This window comes from Solanum verrucosum, unplaced genomic scaffold (genome assembly GCF_900185275.1).
Source record: "Solanum verrucosum unplaced genomic scaffold, falcon-dt-bn FXZP01000261.1, whole genome shotgun sequence".
Taxonomy (NCBI): domain Eukaryota; kingdom Viridiplantae; phylum Streptophyta; class Magnoliopsida; order Solanales; family Solanaceae; genus Solanum; species Solanum verrucosum.
The window spans coordinates 1,251,560-1,276,437 of record NW_026019969.1 but is presented as its reverse complement, the minus strand read 5'-3'; the positions used below and the strand labels follow the sequence as shown (position 1 = coordinate 1,276,437).

General features: G+C 30.7%; 5 protein-coding genes across 5 annotated transcripts in view; 3 read left to right on the top strand and 2 right to left on the bottom strand.

Annotated features, from left to right (window-relative positions):
* The window catches only part of LOC125815581 (uncharacterized), a 120,372-nt gene that overhangs the window by 38,156 nt on the left and 57,338 nt on the right, over positions 1-24,878 (top strand). The window lies entirely within an intron of this gene.
* LOC125815579 (actin-depolymerizing factor 12-like) lies at positions 581-2,167 on the top strand. The gene is made up of 3 exons (XM_049495080.1): positions 581-651; positions 1,447-1,706; positions 1,798-2,167. Exons 1-3 carry the CDS (start codon positions 649-651, stop codon positions 1,946-1,948), a joined length of 414 nt encoding a protein of 137 aa, XP_049351037.1. The 5' UTR covers positions 581-648; the 3' UTR covers positions 1,949-2,167.
* LOC125815571 (uncharacterized) lies at positions 3,032-5,053 on the bottom strand. Its single transcript, XM_049495071.1, has 6 exons — positions 4,952-5,053; positions 4,305-4,807; positions 4,007-4,199; positions 3,780-3,844; positions 3,456-3,666; positions 3,032-3,389 (listed from the first exon to the last, which is right to left on the bottom strand). The coding sequence occupies exons 1-6, from the start codon at positions 5,051-5,053 to the stop codon at positions 3,045-3,047; spliced, it is 1,419 nt and encodes a 472-aa protein (XP_049351028.1). The 3' UTR covers positions 3,032-3,044.
* Positions 5,968-9,876, bottom strand: LOC125815568 (uncharacterized). The gene is made up of 6 exons (XM_049495067.1): positions 9,659-9,876; positions 8,378-8,919; positions 7,757-7,949; positions 6,972-7,036; positions 6,647-6,857; positions 5,968-6,337 (listed from the first exon to the last, which is right to left on the bottom strand). Exons 1-6 carry the CDS (start codon positions 9,836-9,838, stop codon positions 5,969-5,971), a joined length of 1,560 nt encoding a protein of 519 aa, XP_049351024.1. The 5' UTR covers positions 9,839-9,876; the 3' UTR covers position 5,968.
* Positions 21,095-24,867, top strand: LOC125815578 (remorin 1.4-like). The gene is made up of 5 exons (XM_049495078.1): positions 21,095-21,419; positions 23,331-23,378; positions 23,603-23,690; positions 24,020-24,101; positions 24,449-24,867. Exons 1-5 carry the CDS (start codon positions 21,311-21,313, stop codon positions 24,644-24,646), a joined length of 525 nt encoding a protein of 174 aa, XP_049351035.1. The 5' UTR covers positions 21,095-21,310; the 3' UTR covers positions 24,647-24,867.

Below are 24,878 nucleotides of genomic sequence, written 5' to 3'. Positions count from 1 at the left end.
ATTGGATTAGTGTCGGCTTAACAATATGAGTGGTCCACTTGACTGAAAATGACAAAGGTGTGGTCGCTGAAAGGATGTGACATATTGTTCCACTTTTAACCCTAAAAATATAGAGTTATTACATTATTAGCCTTTTATGACAAACCATTATTCCAAATATATAATAGTCTAAAATTCTAAATTATGTAAGTCAAAATGACCGCAAAAACCTTTTATACATACTACTATTGAATACCCTTGACATAGGTTCATATAGTAAATGTGACATTATTTTTAGTCAATATAACAAATTTAAGGTTCATATCGTAAATGTGACATTATTTTTAGTCAATAAAATAAATTTAAGGTTCATATAGTAAATGTGATATTATTTTTAGTCAGTAAAACAAATTTATGGTTCTACGACTAGTTGTATATTATTTGTTAATCCAAGATTATAGGATGAATATAAGAACGAACAAACACTTGTGTTATTGTCCTAGAAGAGCTCTCAGCCCTTTGAACATTTCTACATTTGCTTTTTTTCCCCAAATCAAAACATCTATCTCCACACAGATCTACTTCTCTCTTTTTATCTTGCTTTTTTCTAAAGTTTGCTTCCTTTTTTTCATTTGTTTTTGAAGCTTCATTGTTCGCCACTTATCCAAAATGGTATGTTTTGCAATATATATTGCACAATTCTATATGTATCTCTTATTCTTCTTGTTGTTTTAATAATTTGTGCAATTTTTTAACATAAATGATATGATCACTATTCTCATTTTTTTTATTTAGAGATAAAATCAATGCTAAAAGGGGCAGCTTGGTGCACTAGGCTCTTCTGTTTCCACAGCTCAAATATGTGACCTTGTGGTCACATGACATCAACTTTAACAATTATGTTTATGATCAAATATTGAATGCGGTGATTCATGTTGTATCCTGTTGGGACCCAGGACGGATTTAGGAAGGCTCGAGGGGTGTCACGTGACACTGCTTTGTCAGAAAAAATTGCTTAAAACAGATATAAAGGAGATATAATAAGGTGACATTGCTAACAACCAAAGGTGCACTGAATTGGTTTGACTCTGGAATTCCTTAGGCTAGTTTGTGTGTTCAAATCTACAAAGCTGACCAAAAATTCTGCGTACACCGCTGGTTGAGACTTATGATCATTATTTACAATCCGATGAGACGAAACAAGAATCTTTCACACACATAGAGAGACAAACAAAAACATATAAGACTTAATATTATAACGCTTGAAAGGGAATAGTATAATCAAATTATTTATATGAAAAGCAGGGGATGTTAGCTGCTATGTGTCCTGTTTCATTTTATATGAATTTTACAACCTGTGTAAAAAAGTGTATGCCTAATAGTTATCTCAAAATTCTCATGAAATTGAAGTGATTAATGAAAGTTTAATCTGTTTTGGTTGGATGTGTTAACTGTTGGATATATTAGGCGAATTCGGCATCAGGGATAGCAGTGAGTGATGAGTGCAAGCTGAAATTCATGGAGTTGAAAGCAAAAAGGAACCATAGATACATAGTGTTCAAGATTGATGGTCAGCAAGTTGTTGTTGAGAAGGTTGGTGGACAGGCAGAAACTCATGATGATTTTGCTAATAGCTTGCCTCCCAATGAATGCCGCTATGCTGTTTTTGACTATGATTTCACTACTAATGAAAATGTCCAGAAGAGCAAGATCTTCTTCGTTGCTTGGTACCCCTACTCGACTATGATTCTTTTCAATATACTAATGTTTGAATGGTTTTCAAATTTGATGTGATTTGACAAATTATTGAGGATGTAGGTCACCAGAAACAGCAAGGGTAAGAAGTAAGATGTTGTATGCAAGCTCGAAAGACAGATTCAGGAGGGAATTCGATGGTGTTCAGGTTGAGTTGCAGGCTACTGATCCAAGTGAAATGAGCTTGGATACATTTGTTTGCAGAGCTCTCTGAATTGTGTCTACACTGTTGGGGCCTTTTATCAACTCACTAGTAAAAAAACATATGTTATAGGCCCTTTTTCTTGATGGGGTTTGAGTAATTTTTGTTCATTTACGCTTTCTTGTCTAAGACGTTTGTTTAAAATTTTCGTTTGTACACTATAGATATGATCATGTGTGACAATGTGATGTAATCCTAATTTCTAATTATATTCAGTTCAATTCTTGTTCATGTTTTTGTCTTTCCTTTTCCTTTTGTTATTCTGTAAATAAAATTGAAAACAAGTTTCCTCTAGATTGGTTAAGGCATAAAGCTTCACATTGATCCTGTTTTTGAAGTTCTAAAATAGCTGAGATCAGAAGATCAAAAGTTATTTTACATTTTTTTTTCTTCAAGAAACTGACGCTTGTATTGCTCTCCCACAACCTAGTTTTCACGAGCTAATCTAGATTCATTTCACTAAACCAAGTGCAGGTTATGTAAGGTTGATACTAATCACAAGAAAGTTTATTCGTCTTTGATTATGTAAATAATATCGGAAACCAGGGTGGAGACTGTTTAGTGTGAACCATTTTGATAATTCCACTCAACTTTTTATCTGATTTGTATTGCAGAAGGACATAGAACATTTATATACAAATCAAGACTCAAACATATAATTGTTATCTCAAAATTAAAGCTAGATTGTTAATTTGAGAGATAAACAAAGAAGCTTGATACTGCGAGTTTTCTCAACTTCACTTAATCTTATAGCTTGGATTAGCAACAAATTTGTAATATACTTGATGAATGCTGGCACTAACAGATGTTTCTCCAGCGTTTGCCAATTTCTTATCGAATTAGGGGATACTTCATAGCAGGATTAGTATAGTTGCAGATACCTTAATCGAACTCTCAGTTCAATCATTCAAGTCAATGAAAAGTTGATTGCACAATATCTATGTAACAAATGAACATTTTTCTCTATAGATTGCCGATAAAGAACAAAGATTTCTGCAATACATATCTTGAGGACAACTGATTTACAGTGCTTCTTCAGAAGTATCTTCTTTTCTATATGGAAAGGAACATAGCTTAACCAAATACTATGTCCTTGATGTGGAAAGTTTCAAATACTTTGAGCTTCTTCCCATAGTTCAACTTGCTTTGTGAGATTCTGTTTTCTATCGATAAAATTTTGGAGATCTGCAGGACTCCAGGAAGGGGGCATGGTGCATGGCTCTGAAGATGAAACATTATTAATCCTGGAATGTACCCTAAACTTCTTTCTTATTCCTTTCGTTGAGCAAATCAATGCATCGGAGCATACTTCAACAGCATCTCTAGGTATAGTGGGCTTATATTTCAAAAGCTTGGCGTATTCAGTTAAAAGATGAAACATGTAGTCGTAGATGTACTTCATTTGTAGCTCCTCATGTACAAATTTGCTACCTGCTTTTCCTATTTCTTGTGCCTGTTGCAAGTCAGTGCACTTGTTATCAACACATTATTGTAATAGAAGATTGGTAAAAAATGTCACCTTTTTTGCATTCTTATTTCCCCAGTCTACTGCAAACTTGATGGATTTGCATTTGTCTTTCTCATTTATTGGCCAGTAATGGACTGTTGGCAGCAAACTCCTTGTGTAGAAATCATAGTAGTGGGGATTTATGAGCAGAGCCACAGAATCACAGGCTAAAATGTACTTTTGACTTACTGACCATGCTAGCCCTTCAACATAAATCTTGTATCTGTTTCATCATGCCAAAATTAGTCCAACAGAAATGAGTTAAGAACAATTCAGAACCTCGAAGATACGAAAGATTCAGAAAAAAGAGGCCTTTCTGAGAGATTGCCTGCATACCTATGAGTGCATTGAGTGGCCAAATCTGAGGTTTTATAGCCTTGTCTGCGTTCGAGAGCCCATTGCTGCAAAAGGATCATTATCAACTTATCAAAAATAGAATAGTATGAAATAATGTTTGATTTTTCAGCATTGTGAACCTAAACTTTTTGCAAGGTAAGAGTTGTAGTCATGTAACTAAGAGGCCACAGGTTCAGCCTGTTGAAATGCACAAAGTTGACACTTACCAAGCCATAAATTCGAGCATTCCAGTCCTGCTTCCCAGAGACGTTGCACTTGATAAGGTCATGTCTTGCTTCGCCTAACACTGCATTCCCTTTCCAATAAGCATAAGGCTCCCTTTCTGTCCACTTAATCATCTCATTGCTCTGCTGCAAATCTTTTTCCAACTTATCCCATGGCCTTATGGAGAGTTCAGGCCTGCACAAGTACCAAAAACAAACCATTTCTTATACAATTCAACACATACTAATTCAAAAATAACACTCGTTTTAAACTTGAAATAGATATAAGAATGTTGTTTACCAACCCCAAAAGGACCAATCAGGGAAAACAATATCAAAACTCGATCGATTTCCACAGTAATGAAACAATGGTGGTGGAACTGAGTCCTTTGATTTTCCATAATCACTTCTTTGTGTTACTGGTTGATCACCACATTCAAAAACTAAATCTAAATCAGGTAACATGCCTGGATAAAAACTAAGAAGCTGCAATATCCCCCACAATGTAACTATGTCCCTTTTTTGAAAAGTTGCTTTATACTTCTCAAAATACACTCTTCCATTTACTACAACTACTCTAAAATGAGATACTTCTCGTGCTTTTTCTACCATTTTTCGCGTTATCCCTGTCTCTTTCCATGGCCTTAAATCTTCATGAATCCATCTAAAATACTCAGGGCATGACTCGGATGATGACCTGAATTCAGGCTTCATTGGTGAAACTCGCGGACATTTTATAGAGCAAGAAACTTCAGGGAAAATATCAACTTTATTACTCTTTTCCAAGGATCCTGTTTCCACAGACTGAAAAAAGAAAAAAAAAATACTGTTAATTTTCACTATCACTGAATTTTATCCACTATAACAATTTAACGTCACAAAATAACTCTGTCACGTTATACGTGACTAAACTATATGTGAATTAATACGAGTTATGGTGGTACTTACTATATCCATCCATTGAATTGTTAGAGCTAAAATGGATAAAAGAATTATACAGAATCCAATAGTTGTTTTAATTGAAGAAGTGATGCGCTGCCTGGTAAACATTCCAAATTGCTTGGGATGTAAAAAGATGAAATCTTTAAATAACAGTATTTTAGCTTTATATGAATTCTTCATATTCATATATTCAGGCAAGATCAAAGGTATACATATAGATCAATCCTTAAATGTTACTATATATTTAGTAAAGAAAATAATAATGGTGTAAAATTGTTTCTATATATCTCCATGCCCCCTTCTTGCACAACTTTATTAATGGTTGAGAAATTTTAGCATTTTGTTCCCATGTGGGGTGAATCTTGATTTCTTCAAATTAAATATGAGGTATATAATTGTTTGCTCCATAAAAAGAGCAACATTTGGTGGAAAAAAATAATAAGGATTCTCTTAATTAATTGTGTGCTTCCAATTTCATAGAAATATTGGAGATTTTTTTTTTTTAAAAAAGAGAAAATTAATCATGTAAACGTAGTCTAAAGAAACATGTATAGGTGGCAAACAGGCAGGTCAAGTCACTATATCAAAAATGATCTTTAGCGATAATATCTTAATTGCCACTAAATATGTATCTTTAGTGACAATTAACATTCTTTGTAAATATCCCTAAAGTCTAAATCAACATTGAATCTAATGACAATTAACTAAAACTGGTAAAGGTTTTACCACTCTTGGTTAATGTGTATATTTATTGCCAATAAAACTATTTTTGTTATAATGAGTTAAATATGAGCAGATAAAAAATAAATCATGAGAAAATGGACAAAATATCCGACTCAACCAATAGTAGAGAGAGAGCTACTAACTAAACTCTACTTGGAAGTTCATAATTTATTAAGATGAGAGCTAGGTTGAAAAAGATCTACATAACAAAATATCAATACATTAATATTTTTCTAAAATACAAGTACAACATAACTAACATTATCTAAGTTGCATATATAATTAAAAGGTGATCCCTAGCTATAACAATTGCTTGTTGTTTTGGTTACTCCAAAACTCATTTTCCCATGCCTCCACTTGTTGTGTGGCTTTTATCTTTTGTTCAACAAATGATTTGATTTCTTGAGGTTCATAAGGTGGAGGAAGTGTACATGGATTTGTATAACTAGGAGATTTCTCTAATCCTTCTTCCATGAATTTTCTCCATATACCTTGTGAAGTGCATGCCAATGATTCTGAACATATTTCAACTGCCTCTGATGGAATTTTTGGTTCAAATTTTAGCAACTTTGCATATTCATTTAGCAAATGGAACATGTAATCAAATACATATTCCATCTTCATATCCTCATGAATGAAATCACTTCCTGCCTTTCCAATTGCCTCTGCCTGACAACATAATAATAATAAAAAAAATTGTTAAAAAAATGAGTCATTTACTAAATGAACTTAAGTCTTATCGACTAGGGGCAGCCTGGTGTACAAAACTGTGATGCAGACACTCTATCCTAATGCAAACATAATTAGTAGTTGCTTGCTTCCACTGCCCGAACATGTGACCTATAGGTCACTTGGAGACAACGTAACTCTATTGTTGCTCCAAGGCTCCCCTTCAAGTCTTATCAACTGACGATATACATTGTACTTAATAATGTAACATATAGTTATTATATTGTCATTATAAATAAGTATATTTACCTTGTGAGTGTAATTGTTGCCCCATTGAACAGCAAAGTTGAGGGAACCACATTTATTATTTTCTCTAATGGGCCAATAATGTTGTTGAGGGATCATTCCTCTCATGAAAAAATCATGGTAATGAGGTTTTATGTACAATGTTGGTGAATCACAAGCCAAAATGTATTTTTCACTCACTGACCATGCCCATCCTTCCACATATATTTTATATCTGCAATCAACCAACAAATATTTCAAATTTACAATCTACACCCCAATAAAATTTAAAACTATTTTTTAAAAAGTTTTAATTAAAGGAGACAATAAAATAGAAATATGGCAATACCTATGGGTGCATTGATTTGCAAGATCTGATTCCTTGAAACCCTTTTTGGATTGATCATCCCAGTCCTGAGGATTTGTCATTGAACAATAAACTCTGTTAATTAGAAGGTGGGGAATCGAACCCTCGAAAATTCATGTAGCAAACTAGTTGAACTATTAAGATTCCACTATTATACATTATGAATCAAAAGTAATTAAATTGATTTACGATAGACTTCCATCTATTATTTTATTTTTCATATAAAAAACAAAAACAAAGAGGGGAAACAAAAAGTTATCATTGACAATTGGGCGACTAGGGCTGAATTTGGAGAGGGTAAGATGGATTGAATCAACAAATGAGTCATTGTCCAATTCGTAGAAAATTAGTTGAGTTGAGAATAGCGTCAAGAGACAAAATAATGGGTCAAGTCCAAACACGCCCATACTCTTTTCGAGTTTTGTTCTAGTTGTTTTTCTAAATTTATTTAATTAGCAAAAAATAATAATTTAAAAGATTCTTCTTTATTATAGCTTTATATAACATATCAAGCAACAAAAAGAAAAAAAATTCATTTAAATATTTTGACAAGATTTCTTATGATCTCTTTGAAATTCATACTTGGCCCAAATCAACACAACTTTTAGATAAGATATATTTAAGATGTGTTAAGTTGATAAATGATCAAACAAATGACAACCCATCCAAACTCGATATATATTAGATGAATTATATTTTTATAGGCTAATTTTAGCGACACTAATTATGATGATGCAAATTTTGAGAACTAAATTGAGAGTACAAACCTGGACATATAAGAGAGTATGAAAGTTTTGTTTGTCAGTAATATTACACTTCATGAGATCTTTTCTAATTGGTGAAACATGTGGATTTCCCTTCCAATAAGCAAAGGGTACCCTATCCTTCCATTTTGTTCTTTTGTTACCTTCTTTTATCTCCTTAATCACACTTCTCCATGGCCTTATATTTGTCTCAGCCCTACAAAAATAACCATAAATAATCATGTGCCAATTAGTCAACAATTTTCAATCAGCCCAAAAGTCAACATATAATTTATTGTACTGTATGAGTTCTATATTTATAATTAATTTTGCCAGCAAAATTAGGACGATCGAAAATAAAATAAAATAAAATAATATAACACATGGTCAAAGTCATAAATAATTAGAACTTTGGAAGACTCAAACCGAAATTCAATCGTTTACGTCAAACACACTACAATGTTTTGTCTTATCTCTCTAGCAAGACCAAAAAACACAATTTCATAAAATCTGCGTATTTTATTTATTTTTTTAAAAAGGAAAAAAAATATCCAAATTATGTGTAAAAGGTGTATTGTATTAAAATCTTAAACGACAGATAAAAATGACGAACTGCAAGGGTAAAGAAAGGTAGTAATTAATTACCAGCCCCAAAACGACCAATCCGGGAAGACAATATCCAAACTATGCCAATCTGAACAGTATCGGAACAACGGTGGTGGGCCGGAGTTAGGTTTCCGGTAGTCTTTCGATTGGACGACCGGCCGGTCATCGGTATCAAACATGATCTCCAAATTAGGCAATTTTCCAGGGTACCACCTTAGTAGTTGTACAATTCCATACATAGTGTACAAATGTCTAGTTTGAATAAATTTCTTTGTGTTATATTTTTCAACATAAATTTTGCCATCCAATATAATTAACCTAAAATGTGCATTTCTTTTTCCTTTCTCCAACATTTCCCTAGTAATTCCTGTCTCTTTCCATGGCTTTAAATCTTCATGAATCCATCTAAAATACTCAGGACATGTTGAGTTATTAGGGTTTGAGGGTTTATAAGAAGTAGGGTAATTAATTGGACATTTATTGGATTGATTCCATGCACTACAATCCAAAGGGAATTCAAGAATTTGAGGTTGGATTGTTGGGGCTGCTACTTTTTTGTAGAAATGACTAGTGTATTTTGCCTGCATAAATTTAAAGAAATAATAATTAAATAAAATCATTGGAAATTTTAAATGGAATATATAATTACGATCCTAAACACTTCGATTGGCCAACTAGTTTAACAAAATGTATATGGTGTGTATATTTCAGTCGTTGATAAATTAGTTGACCGAACTCTACATGTCTATAAGACTGTAACCTAAAGAAGCACAAAAAGAAGAAATAAAAAGAATTGTCATGCATTTATTTCCATAAACAAAAACAAACAAAAAAAACGTTTACTTAATTCATTCTTTAATTTGTCAAGGATAGAGTCAATGAGTTTGAATTTTAGAAAAGATAAGTCATTGAATTCTTGATAAATTGTTTATACATATTAAATGTAAAATACAAATATATATAAGTTTAAGATAAATTTATTGAATTTTGTCGAACTTATAGAGGTACTTGAATCAATGGAAATTATAAAGCCCCCTCTCCATAATTTTATTTATTTATATATTTTTTTAAAAGAAAAAAAAAAGGGGCGGAGGTTCAATATCAAATTCATTAACTTGACTGATACTATATGGCAGGTAGCTATTAATTTGCTTACATGTCTTTTAACGCAATTTATTTCAATGCATTAAAATGACATTTAAGGTAATAAAGGAGAGATTACTAAAAAAAACAAAGTGAAGGTACGTGCAAGCTGATTCAAAAAAACATTTACGAAAAAAAGAAGTAAAAACATATATGAAAAGGAGAGTGGAGACTTACAAGATCAAACCATCCCGCGAAGAACAAGAGAGAAACTACGAGCAGAAAGAAGAATAGAGTCAACAATTTCGTTAAGGTTGTTGTAGTTTTCTTCTTGAAATATTTCCATTTTGGTGAATTGTTTTGAAATGCTGGCCTTAGCCAAAATTCATTCTTCAACTTCTCATTCTTTTCTTTCATAATTTTTGCCACAACTTATATATATATTTGCAATGCACTTAATAGAATATATAGGTGTTTCTAATTTGGGTGATTTTTTATTTTTTTTTGTGGAGGGGAAAGAGGTGTAGGTTTTCTTCACAAGAGAAGTGAATCTGTATATATTAATATATAGTAAGTAACTTACCAAAATTAATGGCTTTTGTTAGAAGGAATATTCATCAAGCTAAGAGAAATTATAATAATAATTAATGAGAGAATAAAGTATTAGTCCTCACATAAAAAAAAAAAGTCCTCACATGTGTTATGGGGTTACTTAATTTTGAGATAAGTTGAAACTGACAATATTTTCTTAAAGTCTCGAAAGAATACAATAAGGCAAACACATTATTTAACACCCACAAATTTATTTATGCTAATTTCCTTGCAATTGTAGGTAAGCGGTCAGGTGAAACTAGAATTTTAATTTTATGTATTCTAAATTTTATAATGATAACTTTATATGATATTAATAACTAGGTTCTAAATTTAATATTTTATATATATTTAATAGATTTATTAACACAAATATATTGTTTGAGCAAAATCTACTAAACTACTAGCTCCGTCTTTTAATTTAAAAAGAAAATTTCACGCCAAACTTTAAAGAAAAATAGGTGCTTACTAGGGCCTAGCTAATAGAGTAGTGAAGAAAAATCTTGATTGTGAAGTATACGTCCAACTCTGACTGAGTCCAATTTTTGGCAATGGATAAGGGAAAATTAAATGTAACTTCAGGCAAATTTAATTGCCACTGGACTTTTCAAAAATAAATAAATTGGAGACTAATTAAGCTACTTATGGAAATTCTTATTTTCATTTTTCTCCAATTTGAACACTAATAAGTAATAATATAAATCCCATATTAATTATTTTTACCCACTTGGTGGATGGTAAGGTACAATCCTTATTAGGCCTTACCTTCCCCTATTATATATGAGGCCTAAAGTACAATAACAGTAATTAATTAATGTTGACAAATTTAGATTTTCCAGTTCACTTATTATAATCATATATTTTTTATTTTATTTTTTATCTGGGTTCGATATCAGCATGGAATTCGACTATATTTGAATTCGCATCATATAAGGTCCCATTGGGGAGAAGCGCTTCCTACTCTCTGGTAAGGATTTTCCACACCCAAGAGCTCTATTTAAGGGAGAAGCAGACTCATCTACTGCGCCAAAATCATATATTGAAAGACTGTAACTTAGATTTTCCACACCCAAAAGCTCTATTTAAGGGAGGAGCATACTCATCTATTGCACCACATCCTTTGGTGATATAATCATACATTTTGAAGTCCTACAACCATCAAATACGATAAGGTTAATATACAAAAAAGGTTCCAATTTTTCTTTTCTTTTGCGGGATTACTTAAATGTAGTCAGTTTATATTAACGTTATGAGTACGTACATGAAGCATGTCTTTACATAGTTTATTTTTATTATCACTAAACCGTAGTTAATTAATTAATACATATTTTGTACCTAAATTTAATTAATTATGATTAGTATGATTTGATATAAATATTGGGTGCATATAATTTTAAATTTTTAACAGGTTGGGTAGGGGTAAGGGTCGATTCTCGAGGATCATAGTAATTAATCAACGCAGCTACAAATTTCAAATTAATCATAGTGACAATACCTCAAAGCACTATTATTGATGCCCATGAATTTCTTGCGTGATTAACGTTACATTTTAACTCATGCTTGTAGTGTAGGTGAGTATTATAAGCATGATTTCAACCTAAATAATTGAATGAAAAAGCAAAATGCACATCCTTTAAGAACAAGTGAAATAATTGTGAACCAAAAGTAAGTTTCATGTAGTAGAATGTTGTAACTTGTGAATGGGATGGATCGAAGTCGAGGTTAAAATTATTTTTTAATGTATATATATAGCAGATGTTGAATCATTTGTTTTCCGTATTAAGCTATGTGTGTGGTATAATTTATAGCCAAGTGGAGAATTAAAGACTTGGTCAATATACTAAGAAGTTACTTAAAAAGGCCATTTAGGATTTAGGAGGATTTTGTGTGAAGTAATTTGGAAGCCGATTAGCCTGTTAAACTTTTAGTAAGAACTAAGCAATTCAATTAATGTGGAACTAAACTATAAACATGTGATTAAGCCTCCAAATGAAATTAACTAAGAATTTGACTTTGACAAAGTCATTCCGTGCAAAATTTGTCATTAAGCAACATCACAATATTTATAACATCCTTTCACATGTATAATGCATTAATTGGTCAAAAATCAAAATACTGTGAAAGTCCTTAAAAATGAGGAAAATGACTTCTCTAATAAAAGTAAGAAAAACAAGTTTCATTACTGATATTCCATATTCATTGTCTCTTCCCACTCACCCAACATTCCCAATCCCCACCCCTTGAACATCTCAACCCTATCACCCCCGAACCCTCCCCCTTATCTAATCCCGCGTCACATAGAGTTTTTTTATATTACATATAAATACTCTTCAAATGATAATTCTTTTCTTACTTATTGAATACTAGAAAATAAGTAAGAAACTCACACAACATTTTCTAGAAAAATACTTTTCATCGAAAATATTTTCCTTCATACTAAACACATTATAAAAATTCACTCTGATGGAATCTTCCAGAACAAGCCAATGTAAGAAGGTTGACAAGAGAACCAAAAAGGTAGTCCGATGATAACAATTATACAATTTTAAACTACACAAATATACGCAACATTAATTCTATGGGCTTATAATGTCAAACAATGCGGCCCATGTTCATGTACACTTCAAATTCCAAAAATTGCATCTTGCAAAATTCACAGATCAACTTGTGGCCCAACAAGGCAAGCTTGAGTTTTTGTTTGGGACCTTTACCGAAACAGTCGTCGAATTTACTGTTTATTTTTGGAATAATTAATTAACTACACACCATTTATTATCATATTTTCTTATTTTCTCTACCATTTTAAAAAATATCAAAAATCCCTTCTTTTCCTCCCACCATCCTCTTTTCCAGATACATTAATTTGAAATCTCATACCCATGATTTTCCTTCCTTTTTTCACGCCACAAATCTCTCCATAATTATATCAATTAATCTATTTTTGAATTTCAAATCTGTTCTATTTTCAATTAATGATTTCAAATTATTCAAGAGGTAGATTTCTTTCCATCACTTCAATTTCCAATTTCTTTTATTATTATTTTTTAATTTTTTCATCTTAAAAAGTAAAATAAAATTACCTCCGCCCCCTGCCCCAATTGAAATCTTATTGAACCTTTGCAATTTTAGTTAATCATATCGTCGTTGAAAATTTTTCTTGAAAAAACTTTATTTTCTTTTAATGTATCTATTGTTGAAAAACATTCAAAAAAAGAAGAAGAAAAAGGTTGGATCTGCCATTGCACAACCATAATTATCAAAGATACAGATTTTAAATTTTGAGTCTTAAATTAGTCTTTGTTAGTGTTATCATTGATCTGATATATCACTGCTACAATAACATTTGTTTTGTGCTATGTATCGTGTTCATATTTAAGATATTGATACATAACTCTAATGTTGTTGAATCTTCAATTAGTATTTATCATGTTCAATATAAATGTACTTGATACATAAACTTTGTGTTATGTATCACACATAAAAAAAGAAGAAGCTAATTTAGAACAATTACATGTATAATGTATTTTTTAATTTTAAATTATAGTATTTCTCAAACAAAATAAGATAAATAAATAATAATGTATCATGTACTAATTTTTTAGTTATGATACGTAAATTCGAATTTATACTAAATGTATCTAATACATAACAATTACCAAACAATAATGTATCGATCTTAAACCTAAAATCTTATGGGCAACACTTTCTTATTGAATGTATCTAGTAGAAATACAACACTTATTAATTTATATTGAAAGAATCTTCATGATGTATCTTCTCAAAATTTTCGATAATTTTGAATCAAAATTGAAAGGATCTTCAATGAACTAGGAGAATAATTTTGAAACTCAAAATTTTCAACAATTTTGAATCAAAATTGAAAGGATCTTCAATGAACTGGGAAAAGAATTTTGAATCTCAAAATTTTCGACAATCTTGAATCAATATCGAAAGGATATTCGATGAACTTGAAGATTCACAAAAGAAATCGTTTGTCCAAAAACAATTCCATCACTTTTGTATCTTTCATAACTCACCTCGCTTATTCAAAATTTCGACAAAAAGTTTTTATGAAACAGAGAGAACGATGAACAAGAAGAAATTTAATTTTTGATTTTTTTGGTTAGTTACACTATATGATTGAATTCTTGACAATAATTTGGAATGGAATAACGCAATTTATTGGATCTTAATTTGATTTTCAGTTTTCCCTCTTAATTAGTGCAACAGACGGATACTATGAGATCTTAATTTGATTTTTCAACTTTTTTTTTCGTTAATAAGTGCAACAGATTGATACATAATGTATCAACGATAATGTATCCGGATATTTAATTATGTATTTGAAGTGTCTAAAAAATATGAGATTTGTGTAATTAGAAAAATAATAGGGATAGAAGGTAATTTATGTTTTACACTATGAGATTTATGTGAGTTATACTTTATTTTTTCTAGTTGGTATACATATACTATATACCAAGTATATACATTGTTATACATATATCAAACATCCGACGATAATTTATAGTTTGAAGGTTGGAACGACTATTTAGATTAATTCTTCTCGAATGGTGTTATGGTTTGAAAATGGTATGAAAAAGCTCCTTGTATGTAGTATGGCAATAATAGAATTTTAGAGTGTCCAAACCAATTATATATTTAAGAAATTTCTGCCCATAATGCTAAGACTATATGACAATTCCATCTTTCATCTTTGCTCAAATAAAAATATCAATAATTAGTGACAGGTTTTCTTCTATAATTCCAGCTTCCACATGAAAAATATAGATATAACCTTCATTATGATTAATTGGTAAATTTATGCATGTGTATCAACGAAATTTATTGGAGTATACCAATACAATAGGCAGAGAAGATTGAAACGGATCAAATTAATAAATAGTGATGTGTAAGTTTTTTTTAGAAGCTTGTCAGTTTAAAAATCTGTTAAATCAAGGATTTTTTTTAACTCACCCTTTGTTCCTCACGAATTTATCCCTCAGACTACTCCTTTGTTGAGCTCAAAAACACATATATCATGTAAACTGTTGTTATATTATATAAAACTCTTTGATATTTTAAATAACACGTGTATAATGTTCAATAAATCCTAACTGAAATGTGATCCATAGGCTATGGTGATATTTTGCATTAAAATACCGACCCCGGCCCCTACTTCTATCATAACCTATTATCACAACTAGAAATTTTGTCAAAACATGTTAATAATATATATATATTGGTGGAGTTAGAAATTGCACGAATGGTGTTCAAGTGCTAAAGTGAACCTGCTTTTCTTAAAAAGTGGAAAAAAATTGTTACTAATGAGATTCAAACATATGAACACTTTAAGTCTGTGTGTCTTTACTCTTTCAAGGTACCTGAAACCGCTAGGTTACATCATATTGTTGTGTCAAGGGTGTCCAAAATATGTTGTTTAGCCACTTTGTTTATCATTTTACTTATATATACGGTATAATTTTCCGACGAAGGGTGTTCAATTGGACACCCTGACATAAGGATAGCTACGCCAGGCCATTATATATATATAAACAATCTGTTTTTTTTATTTCTCATCCTATATTTTACTAAAGTCTGATTAAATTGCGCTGAAAAATCTTAGAGGAACACTTCTTAATAAAAAGAGATAAGTGTGAAAAACACACCTAAACTATACCTTTTTTTTAGTTTCATACCTAAACTATTGAGAGTTGAATTTCATACCTAAACTATCACTTTTTAGTTTGAGAAACACACATTTCTCTTTTATACCACTCTCTCTTTTATTTTAAAAAATTGTCACAACACACTCCATATGGACAAAGCATTCAACCCTTGAAAAAAATTAAATAAATCATTAGTATTAGTTAGAATTAAAAATTAAAAAATTGTTATCCAAATAAATAATATTTCTTTTATGAAATAAAATGTAATCACTTCCTATCATCCCCACCCCCCACCACAACCCCATCCCCCGGACCATTGTTTTTTTTTTTTGTTTAAGTTTCTTTTATAAAAGTATTTATTTCTTTTACTTCATCTCCCCCCCTCCCCCCTCCCCCCCCCACCTCCCCTTTCCCCTCAAATACTAATTTAGAGATATTATTTTATTTTTTAAAAAAAAATAATTCTACCCACCCCACCTCAAGTCTTTTTTTTTATTATTTATTTATGTTATGTTCGGTACACTAGTAGAAATTTTTTTCCTAAAAATATATATACGTACATATCTAACACAAAATGAGAAAAATGTGAAAAAAATAAAATTAGGAGCGGAGAGTTAAATAGGATGGGTTAGAATTTTTATTTTTATAAAAATAAAATAATAGCAATTTTTTTTGGGGGGGTGGGGGTGGGGGTGGGGGGATGAGTGGGTGGTTTTCTTTTTGGGAGGGAAGGTGAAGTATGAATTTTTAAAAAATATTTTATAAAAGACTTTTTAAAAAAAAAGGGGATCGTGGGGGGGGAGGGGGTACATGGAGGAGGTGGTGGAGTGAAGTAAGAAAAATAATTTAAATTTTATTTTTTTATGGATAGTAATATTTTAATCTTTAATTTTTAATTAATATTAATAATTTATTATTTAGTTTTTGTCAAAGTGGAATATTTTATCCATGTGGAATGTCATGTGTCAAAGTTTTTTCAAATAAAAGAAAGAATGTATTACACACACCATTGAGATGTGTTTCTCAAACTAAAAAGTGATAGTTTAGGTATGAAACTCAAAAAAATGGAATAATTTGACTGTGTTTTTGACATTTATCTCTAATAAAAATGACTCCAAAATCTAAGAAAACTCGAACCTGAAATTCTTGTTTCATGACTTATAATAGTTGATGGTATTTGTTGGAGTGGGTCCATAACTCCATATACATAGTTTTTCTTTCTAAAGCGAGTAAAGGAAATGGGGGGAAAAGACGAGTAAATTAAAGAAAATGATGGATTCTTCATGATTTGACAACGACGACCACTCCTTGTTAAATTGTTTGATGTACAAAAATCAATCAACGGCAACACTACAGCCACGTGAATAAACAAACAAATTCAATGTTAAACAATCAGCATAAATAAACAAAATAAGCTCAAAATTTAAAGGACTTGATCACATAATTTGTAGAGAACTTTTTTTTGGTAACTTGAAGCGTGTCAAAATATTATCTTTAAGAATATTTCAACATAAATATATCATATCATCATTTATATTATATTTATTACTACTATTATTACTATTATTATTATGACTATTACTAAAAATAGGGAGCTCCTTACGTCAAAGCTGAATTACTATTTAACCCTTCCACTTAATTAAAATGATTAAATATCTAATTAAATAATAATATGTTAATTACATAATTTGAATTTCAAGAGTTGTACTTTAATTCTTTCAGTTATGACATTACAAATCTCTTTTGTCTTCTACTTCTTTTTAGTTTCCATCAGTTAAGAAATTTTTCATATCCTTTTGACTTCTATAAAATTAATAGTTTTAGCCTTTGATTTATTGACAATTTATTATAATGCTTTGTTCTTTAAAATGTTCAAAATACTTTTTGGGATAAAAACATATTCTTTTTTAGATTAGTTTTTTCAATTAACTTTCCTTTTAAGTTGTGCAAAACCTCTGTTTTGCTTTTAATAATTTTTTATTCTCTTTTGCTCTTTTTTGTTCATTATTTGCATCTTTAATCTTTAGATTTTGTTTTATATGAATTACGTGACTTATTTTGCTTGGTTTTCTTTTGAAATTCTTACATCTGCATAATTTTTATTTTATTTCTTATTTTTAAAAAAATTTATACTAATTAACATAAAATACACATACAACACACATGTACGAAAACTAGTATCCTAAAATTTAACAAGCTTTTGTAATATAAAACTAGAAATATAGAAACTACGCACTAAACATGAAAACTTTTGTAAGAGACTTGTTGAAAGTTAAAAATCAATTACCATAAATATATTTTGTATCTAGACAAACAAAAATGAATGAAAATTAAAAATATCTGAAAAATAATAATTAAAAGTAGGGGTGTACAAAACCAAATCGAAAATCGAATCAAATCGCAAATCGAGTCAAATCAAAAAAAATCCGACTAGTGGTTTGGTTTGACTTGGTTTGGTATTGGAAAAAAAAAAACCCGACTATATTTGGGTTGATTTGGTTTTAACTAAAAAAAAACAACCTGAGACCAAACCAACCCGACATTATATATGTAATTTTAAAATTTCATTTTATGCATAAAAATATTTACTTTGATATAATTTTAAAATATTTCTTATACTATTTCATAGTTTTTATCTTTTAATATATTATTTCAAGTTTAAAACTTAGAATTCGGAATGGTCCAATAAAGATTATAGTTCATAGATGTTGATAATTATAATAAAACTTAAATCAAAATCAAATTAATACTAATGCAAAAAGAAAATCAATTCAACACTAAGAATGACAATAATATTAAATATTTATTTTTTAGTTTTACATTGGTTTAGACAATTAAAATACATAATCTAATTTTAATTTTTCTTAAATATTTAGTAATGTAACTAATACTTGTTAAACTTATTTTAGCATGATTTAGTACTTTTAAATTATGATCATTTTCATTATGACTTTGCAATATTTATTTTGGTTGGACTAAAGAAATATTTGGAGCACAAGTAAAATTATATGTTTGTATGCAAGCTTTACCGAAAAAATCCAAAAAATTGAAAAAATCTGAGGTTTATTAGTTTGGTTTGATTTATAAATTAATAAAAATTCGACACAATGGTTTGGTTTGGTATTTGAAAAACCCGAAAAATCCAAATTTTATTAGTTTGGTTGGGTTTATAAATTAAATTTTTTTACACAAATTATTTGGTTTGATATGTGAAAAAATCGAACCAATCCGATCATGTACACCCCTAATTAAAAGTATAACTAGCTAACGTAATAGGAAACTTTGTCGTCAAAAGGAGGTTCCATCCTCAAGTGGACAAATCTTCACCAATCGATAAAGAAGTTGTATATTAAGCTTAAAACTCAACAATCTTCAATATTTGACCTCGTTTAATTTCTAAGTTATGTGAATTTTTTCAAAAATAGTTTTAAAAAAATAAAACGTTGATTCTCAAAATGTAAAACGGGACAATTAATTTGACTATTGGAGTATTTAGCTACTATAGGGTATACTAATTATTAGCTTGAGTCTACCTACTAATTTGTGGGTTCAATCTATATATATGTAGACAGTTTGGTCAAAATTAATATGATAACAATTACTATATAGGGTACTTAATAATGATTATGTGTTCTAATAAAGTAAAAGTACCGGGTCCAAGTCCAACTTAATTTTATTGTTTTTTCTTGTTTCAAACAATTTATCGTTATAATTAGTTTAAAAAGAATTGTATCCATTTTATTGTATTCTTTATTTTTTTAATAATTTAACTAAATTGCGCATATATGAACTTTTAAGCACAGCTTTCTTCATTATCAGATAACAAAATTATGAATTAGGATTTAGGATTAGTTGTAGTTACTGTAAAAATAATTAAACTATGATCAGTAATCTAATATTGACGTGGGTAGAATTAAAAAAAAATCATATAATCAACACAGCTTGTTAGAATTATTACTAGTTAAAATCCATTTTGAACTATTTTACACCCTCACACACTTTAAAGGTCCGTTTGACTTAACTTATAAAAAATAAATTCTTAAAATATTTTTTAAAAAGACAAATTTTAATAACTTTTAAGGGAAAAAAAATATGAAAAATGGGGTATCTATTTTTAACTTTTGACTTTTTAAAAAAAAACATTTTAAAAATATCCTAATACTCTGAAAACCACTTAAAAATTGATTTGACCAATCGAACACCTTTTTAACTCAATCGAAATTTGAGAGAGTAGTTTAGCATATGTTTCACGTAAAATTGACAACTCTAGCTAGTATTTATTACTAATACAAATATTTGAAGGCTAATTGAATTTCGTTATCCTATACTCCTATAGTAGTCCACTCCCTTCGTTACTTCCCTTTTTAATCACTCTAAAAATAAAGGGTCTCTTTCAATATTGTTACATAAATTTTCCAATTTTATACCCTCTGTCTCATATGACTTACCTTCTTCTTCTTCTTCTTTTTCGCTGACCCATGATTGTTATTAAGGGTGTCAATGATTGTAGTAAAAATATAATTTATGAATTTAATAGGACCAAGAAATTTTCATAACACCTAACCACTTGACTAAACTTTTAACTTGTGTCGAGAGATATCAATATGTTTATATATATAGCCAAAATTTGACCTCTATATAGGGTAAAATTTTCGCTCCTATGCAATAGCTCGCAAACCACATAGGAGAGGTAATCCGCACTAGGAAAGTCCGGTGCGACGAGCTAGACCCAAAAGGCAAACTCCTTGCTTTCGCTGGCAAGGGGTTTTGAACTCAATACCTCCAACATGGAAGTCCCAAGCCCAAATCACTAGGCCACCCCGAAGGGTTCATATATATAGTAGTGTTATATTTCTTTATAAAAAAAATTAAACATAGATGTGTGAATCTACACTTGAAGTATCATATAATGTCGTGCGATGGTGATTGGGCGCACCTCTCTAAGTGAGGCTACAAATTTGAATCTTTTATTTATCTTGTTTTATTTTCCTTTCTAAAATTCGGTAATACCTCTCTAAGTGATTTGGATATATAAAAAATAATTTTAGACCTATAAATTAATTTTTTAAATGATTTTCAGTGATAAGAATCTAAATATTATACCGATCAAATTTATATCTTACCATATTTTCGAAATAATACACCTATCATCTTAAAATCCTGAATACGCCTCTCTGTCACTATCACTTGACACCCCTTACCCAAGGGTTGATCCGGCCCGGACCATACATATTTTTATCACTTAGTATTTTAGATCATAATTTTTTTTTAAATTTTTTTTTAACTTTTTGATAAATCAAGCTATAAAACATATATAATAAGGTATATATTTTCTTGTTATGTTCAATTAATTAAGAAAATTAAATTGACAGGGACTCTGGGAGTGAGTTGTATTATAAACGTAATAGGGAAGTCTGCCGACAGTCCCACATGCGGACACGTCCCCAACACTGCTTCCGTTGATTCATTGATACCAAATTATCCAATTTTCTTCACTACTACTCTCTTTTTCCTTTCTTTTTAACCTATCCAACAAAAAGTTGGAATCTCCAGATATTAGTTTCCATTTCCCTTTTGTTGATTGATTCCTTCTTCTTTCACTATATACATACATTTAATTTCAATTATAAGAATGACAGAAGCTACTGCAGTTGCAGCTCAACCTCAACCAGAATTACCACCTCCTCCTGCCATGGCCAAAACTGATGACTCTAAAGCTCTTGCTACTCTTCCTCCAACAAGTAATTATTCCTCAAATTCTAAAGCTCTATATAACTCTGTTTTTATTATTGTCAAATTCTAAAACTCCAATTTGTGCCTGTTAAATATTGGTATGACCTATATATATATCCCTATAGATATCTTTTATTTCGTTTATTCATTGTTAAATCGTTGGTCTAAAACACTATATTGGAAATGGGGTGGAGAATCGAACCCTTATCATCAATAAGGTAAAAGTTTGAGTAGGTAGCCAACCAATTGAGCTACTGTGAGATTCTTCTAATCGAACCTTCACCAATATGAAGGTAAAAGTTTAAGTAGGTACGTAGCCAACCAATTGAACTATTGATATTTTTCTAATCGAACTTTCACCAATATGAAGGTAAAAGTTTAAGTAGGTATATTTGCCAATCAACTGAATTGCTAAGATTCTTCTAAATTTTTGGTTTAAACCTTTGTATTACCTTAATTCTTTTTATTATGCTTGGAGAAGTTTGATAATAAGGACAAGTTTGAAGTTTCTGTTGAATATATGAAGATCACAAAGAAAGCATCCAAAGATGAACTTTTTTACTGCCCGATTCTGTTTTAGGTTAATTTTTCAGCAGACAAAAATCAGTTAAACATGGTTGATTAGGTAATATATCGAGGTAAAAATATACATTAATTAATCATGATTAAATGATAGAGTTATAGCTTATATGAAAATTAAAATATTCACTTTATTTGGAATTTTCAAAGTTGAAGTTCGCTTTGCCATACTTTTTGCAAAGAATATTAAAAAATATGGTTTATACCTCACAATTTCTAAAAACTAGCAAAATCATCTAACTCTACTAATTTACCTCAACATGCAATCAAATTTTATCTAAAACAGTAATATCTCAAAATAGATAGTCATATAATATCATAGATTTGAATTTTGATCCCATATACAGCTACTACATATTATTACAAGTATTTTTTCGCTTTATTTGAAATTCTTGAAGATGGAGTTGTGTTTGGTTTGTTTTTATTAATTGATCTATTTTCAGTTGAGGCATCTAATTCTATTATTGTTCCTATCTGGCTGGACTTAACTAATTTTGATGCCTGTATACTCCTAACAACTTTTGAATTATTGGAAAGACCTGGTATACTGTTTTTTAAAGATCATTAATAGGTCCAATATCTCTCCTTTACTTTTTGGCAAAAATAAATCAATATGCTTAGATGCCTTGCTTAATTAGTGGATGGCCAGTCTGGTTTAAACTTTAATCAATAGAATTAGTGGATGGACAGTCTGGTTTAAACTTTAATCAATAGAATTTGTGGATGGCCACTCTGGTTTACCTTAATCAAAAGAATTGGTACTCTGGGAATCATTGGTAGATAATGATTGTAGTGAAGGCGGGTAGGTGATACCTACTGTAGAGTCACTTGGTACCCGCACTTGTAGGATAGCAGGTACCACATGGAATAATCGAGGTGCACACAAACGGACTCGGATACTAACCTTCATTTAAATAGAAAGTTGATAATAGTATCTCCTAGTATTGTTATGATGAAAATTTGATGCATTTCAAACAGATCATTGGTGTTAACTTTTTCTTTTTTTTTATAACTGAGAAATCTGTCTGTGACCCGCCCTTTGGACCAATCACAGGCTTCTAAACTCGGTGTATAATGGGTTTAAATACCTGGCTTCGCTTTGCGTGGTGTGGGGCTTGAACCTGCGACCTAAGCTGCAAATCCTCCACCTTTTGCCACTCGAGCTAGGCCTTGGGGGCATCATTGGTGTTAACTTAGCTGATCACATTCTTGAAGTTCTGTAATTTTTGTTACTAATTTCTGATTGAAAAGTTGTAGAGAAAGCACATATATGAACTGCTTGTGTCTCGAGGGAAATATTCCGCGACTGATGATATATTCTCATTTACTGATTTTGGCAGAGCCTGACTCTTCTACAAAGAAAAGTTCAAAGGGATCCCTCGACAGAGGTATGCACCAATATTAGCTCTTGAAACTTTTCTAAGTATATAGGGATGTGCTTATGTTGCATATTGAAATATTTCATGAAGAATGCATTTAATAGCTTGCTTAGGCAACTTCGGTTGGAGCTTATCCTGTTATGTGACAAAATACCTCAAAGGAATGAGTTTGTTAGAGCCGGTCACATCTCACTCTCAGCAGTTAACAAGTTCATTCATTTTTTTTCCGCCAGATGTTGCTCTCGCACACCTTGAAACAGAGAAAAAGAATTCCTATATCAAGGCATGGGAAGAAAGTGAAAAAAGCAAGGTGAATAACAAGTAAGATTTCTAACTTGCTGTGTTATTCAAGAGAAATGTACAGACAAAAACTTCATTCCCTATATGGATATCGTCACTTTTGAAGTTGCACAACATTTGGTTGCATCCTCTATTATTTTTATTGTTATCTTAAACATGTTTTCATGTTCTAGTCCACCTTTTATGGTTCAAAATGCAAACATTTGTACAGATATTCATTTACTAGTGGAATGAATCTAGGAGATGTTCTAAATTTTGAGCCCGACATTGATATACAATCATCTATACTCAAAAGCCTTTTGCCAATTCAATAACCGAAGTCATCTTCACCTTGCTTTATTATTGAATAGGGCCGAAAAGAAGCTCTCTTCAGTTGGAACATGGGAGAACACCAAGAAAGCAAATATTGAAGCTAAACTGAAGAAACTTGAGGTAACCAGGCTCGAAATCTAGTATACATGCTTCTTCAATAATGTTGAACATGGAAATACTTGAAAACATGATATATTGTGGAAGATGTCTCATTTTGAACTATTCTGCGATATTCTTTCATGAGATACACCGCATTCTGGCTGCAAGCTAGGTTGTCATCTAAAGACTCTTATTTCCTTTAGCATATCGAGAAACCTTAGTAGTAGCTAAACGGGGTACTTAAGACTTTAGAAACTGTTTTTTGTCGTCCTATGCTGACCAAAATATGGGTAATGCATAGGATGCGACATTTATCATTGTCAAGAGAAATATTTAATGATGTTGATAACCTCCTACAAATTTTGCAGGAACAACTAGAGCAAAAGAAAGCAGAATATGCAGAGAAGATCAAGAATAGAGTAGCTGCAGTTCACATGGAGGCAGAGGAAAAGAGAGCTATGGTTGAAGCCAGACGAGGAGAAGAACTTCTTAAAGCAGAGGAGATGGCTGCCAAGTATCGTGCTACGGGACAAGCCCCTAAGAAGATTGGGTGCCTTGGATGTTAAAGCCATGAAATGTATCATTCTCTTTTGTGAATTTTCATGTTTGTTGCTCTTTATTGGGTGTTTCAAACATATTGAGTTTTCGTAGTTTGTGTAAGAAAAGCACTCATGAAAGTTTAAAGTGTCGTGAAGTTTCTCCTAATACTTCATACTGTATTTGAGATTATGTATAAAATGTCTGGAAACTACAATGTTGAAATGTTGTCAAGAATCACTTGGTGTTCCTAGTTTGTGT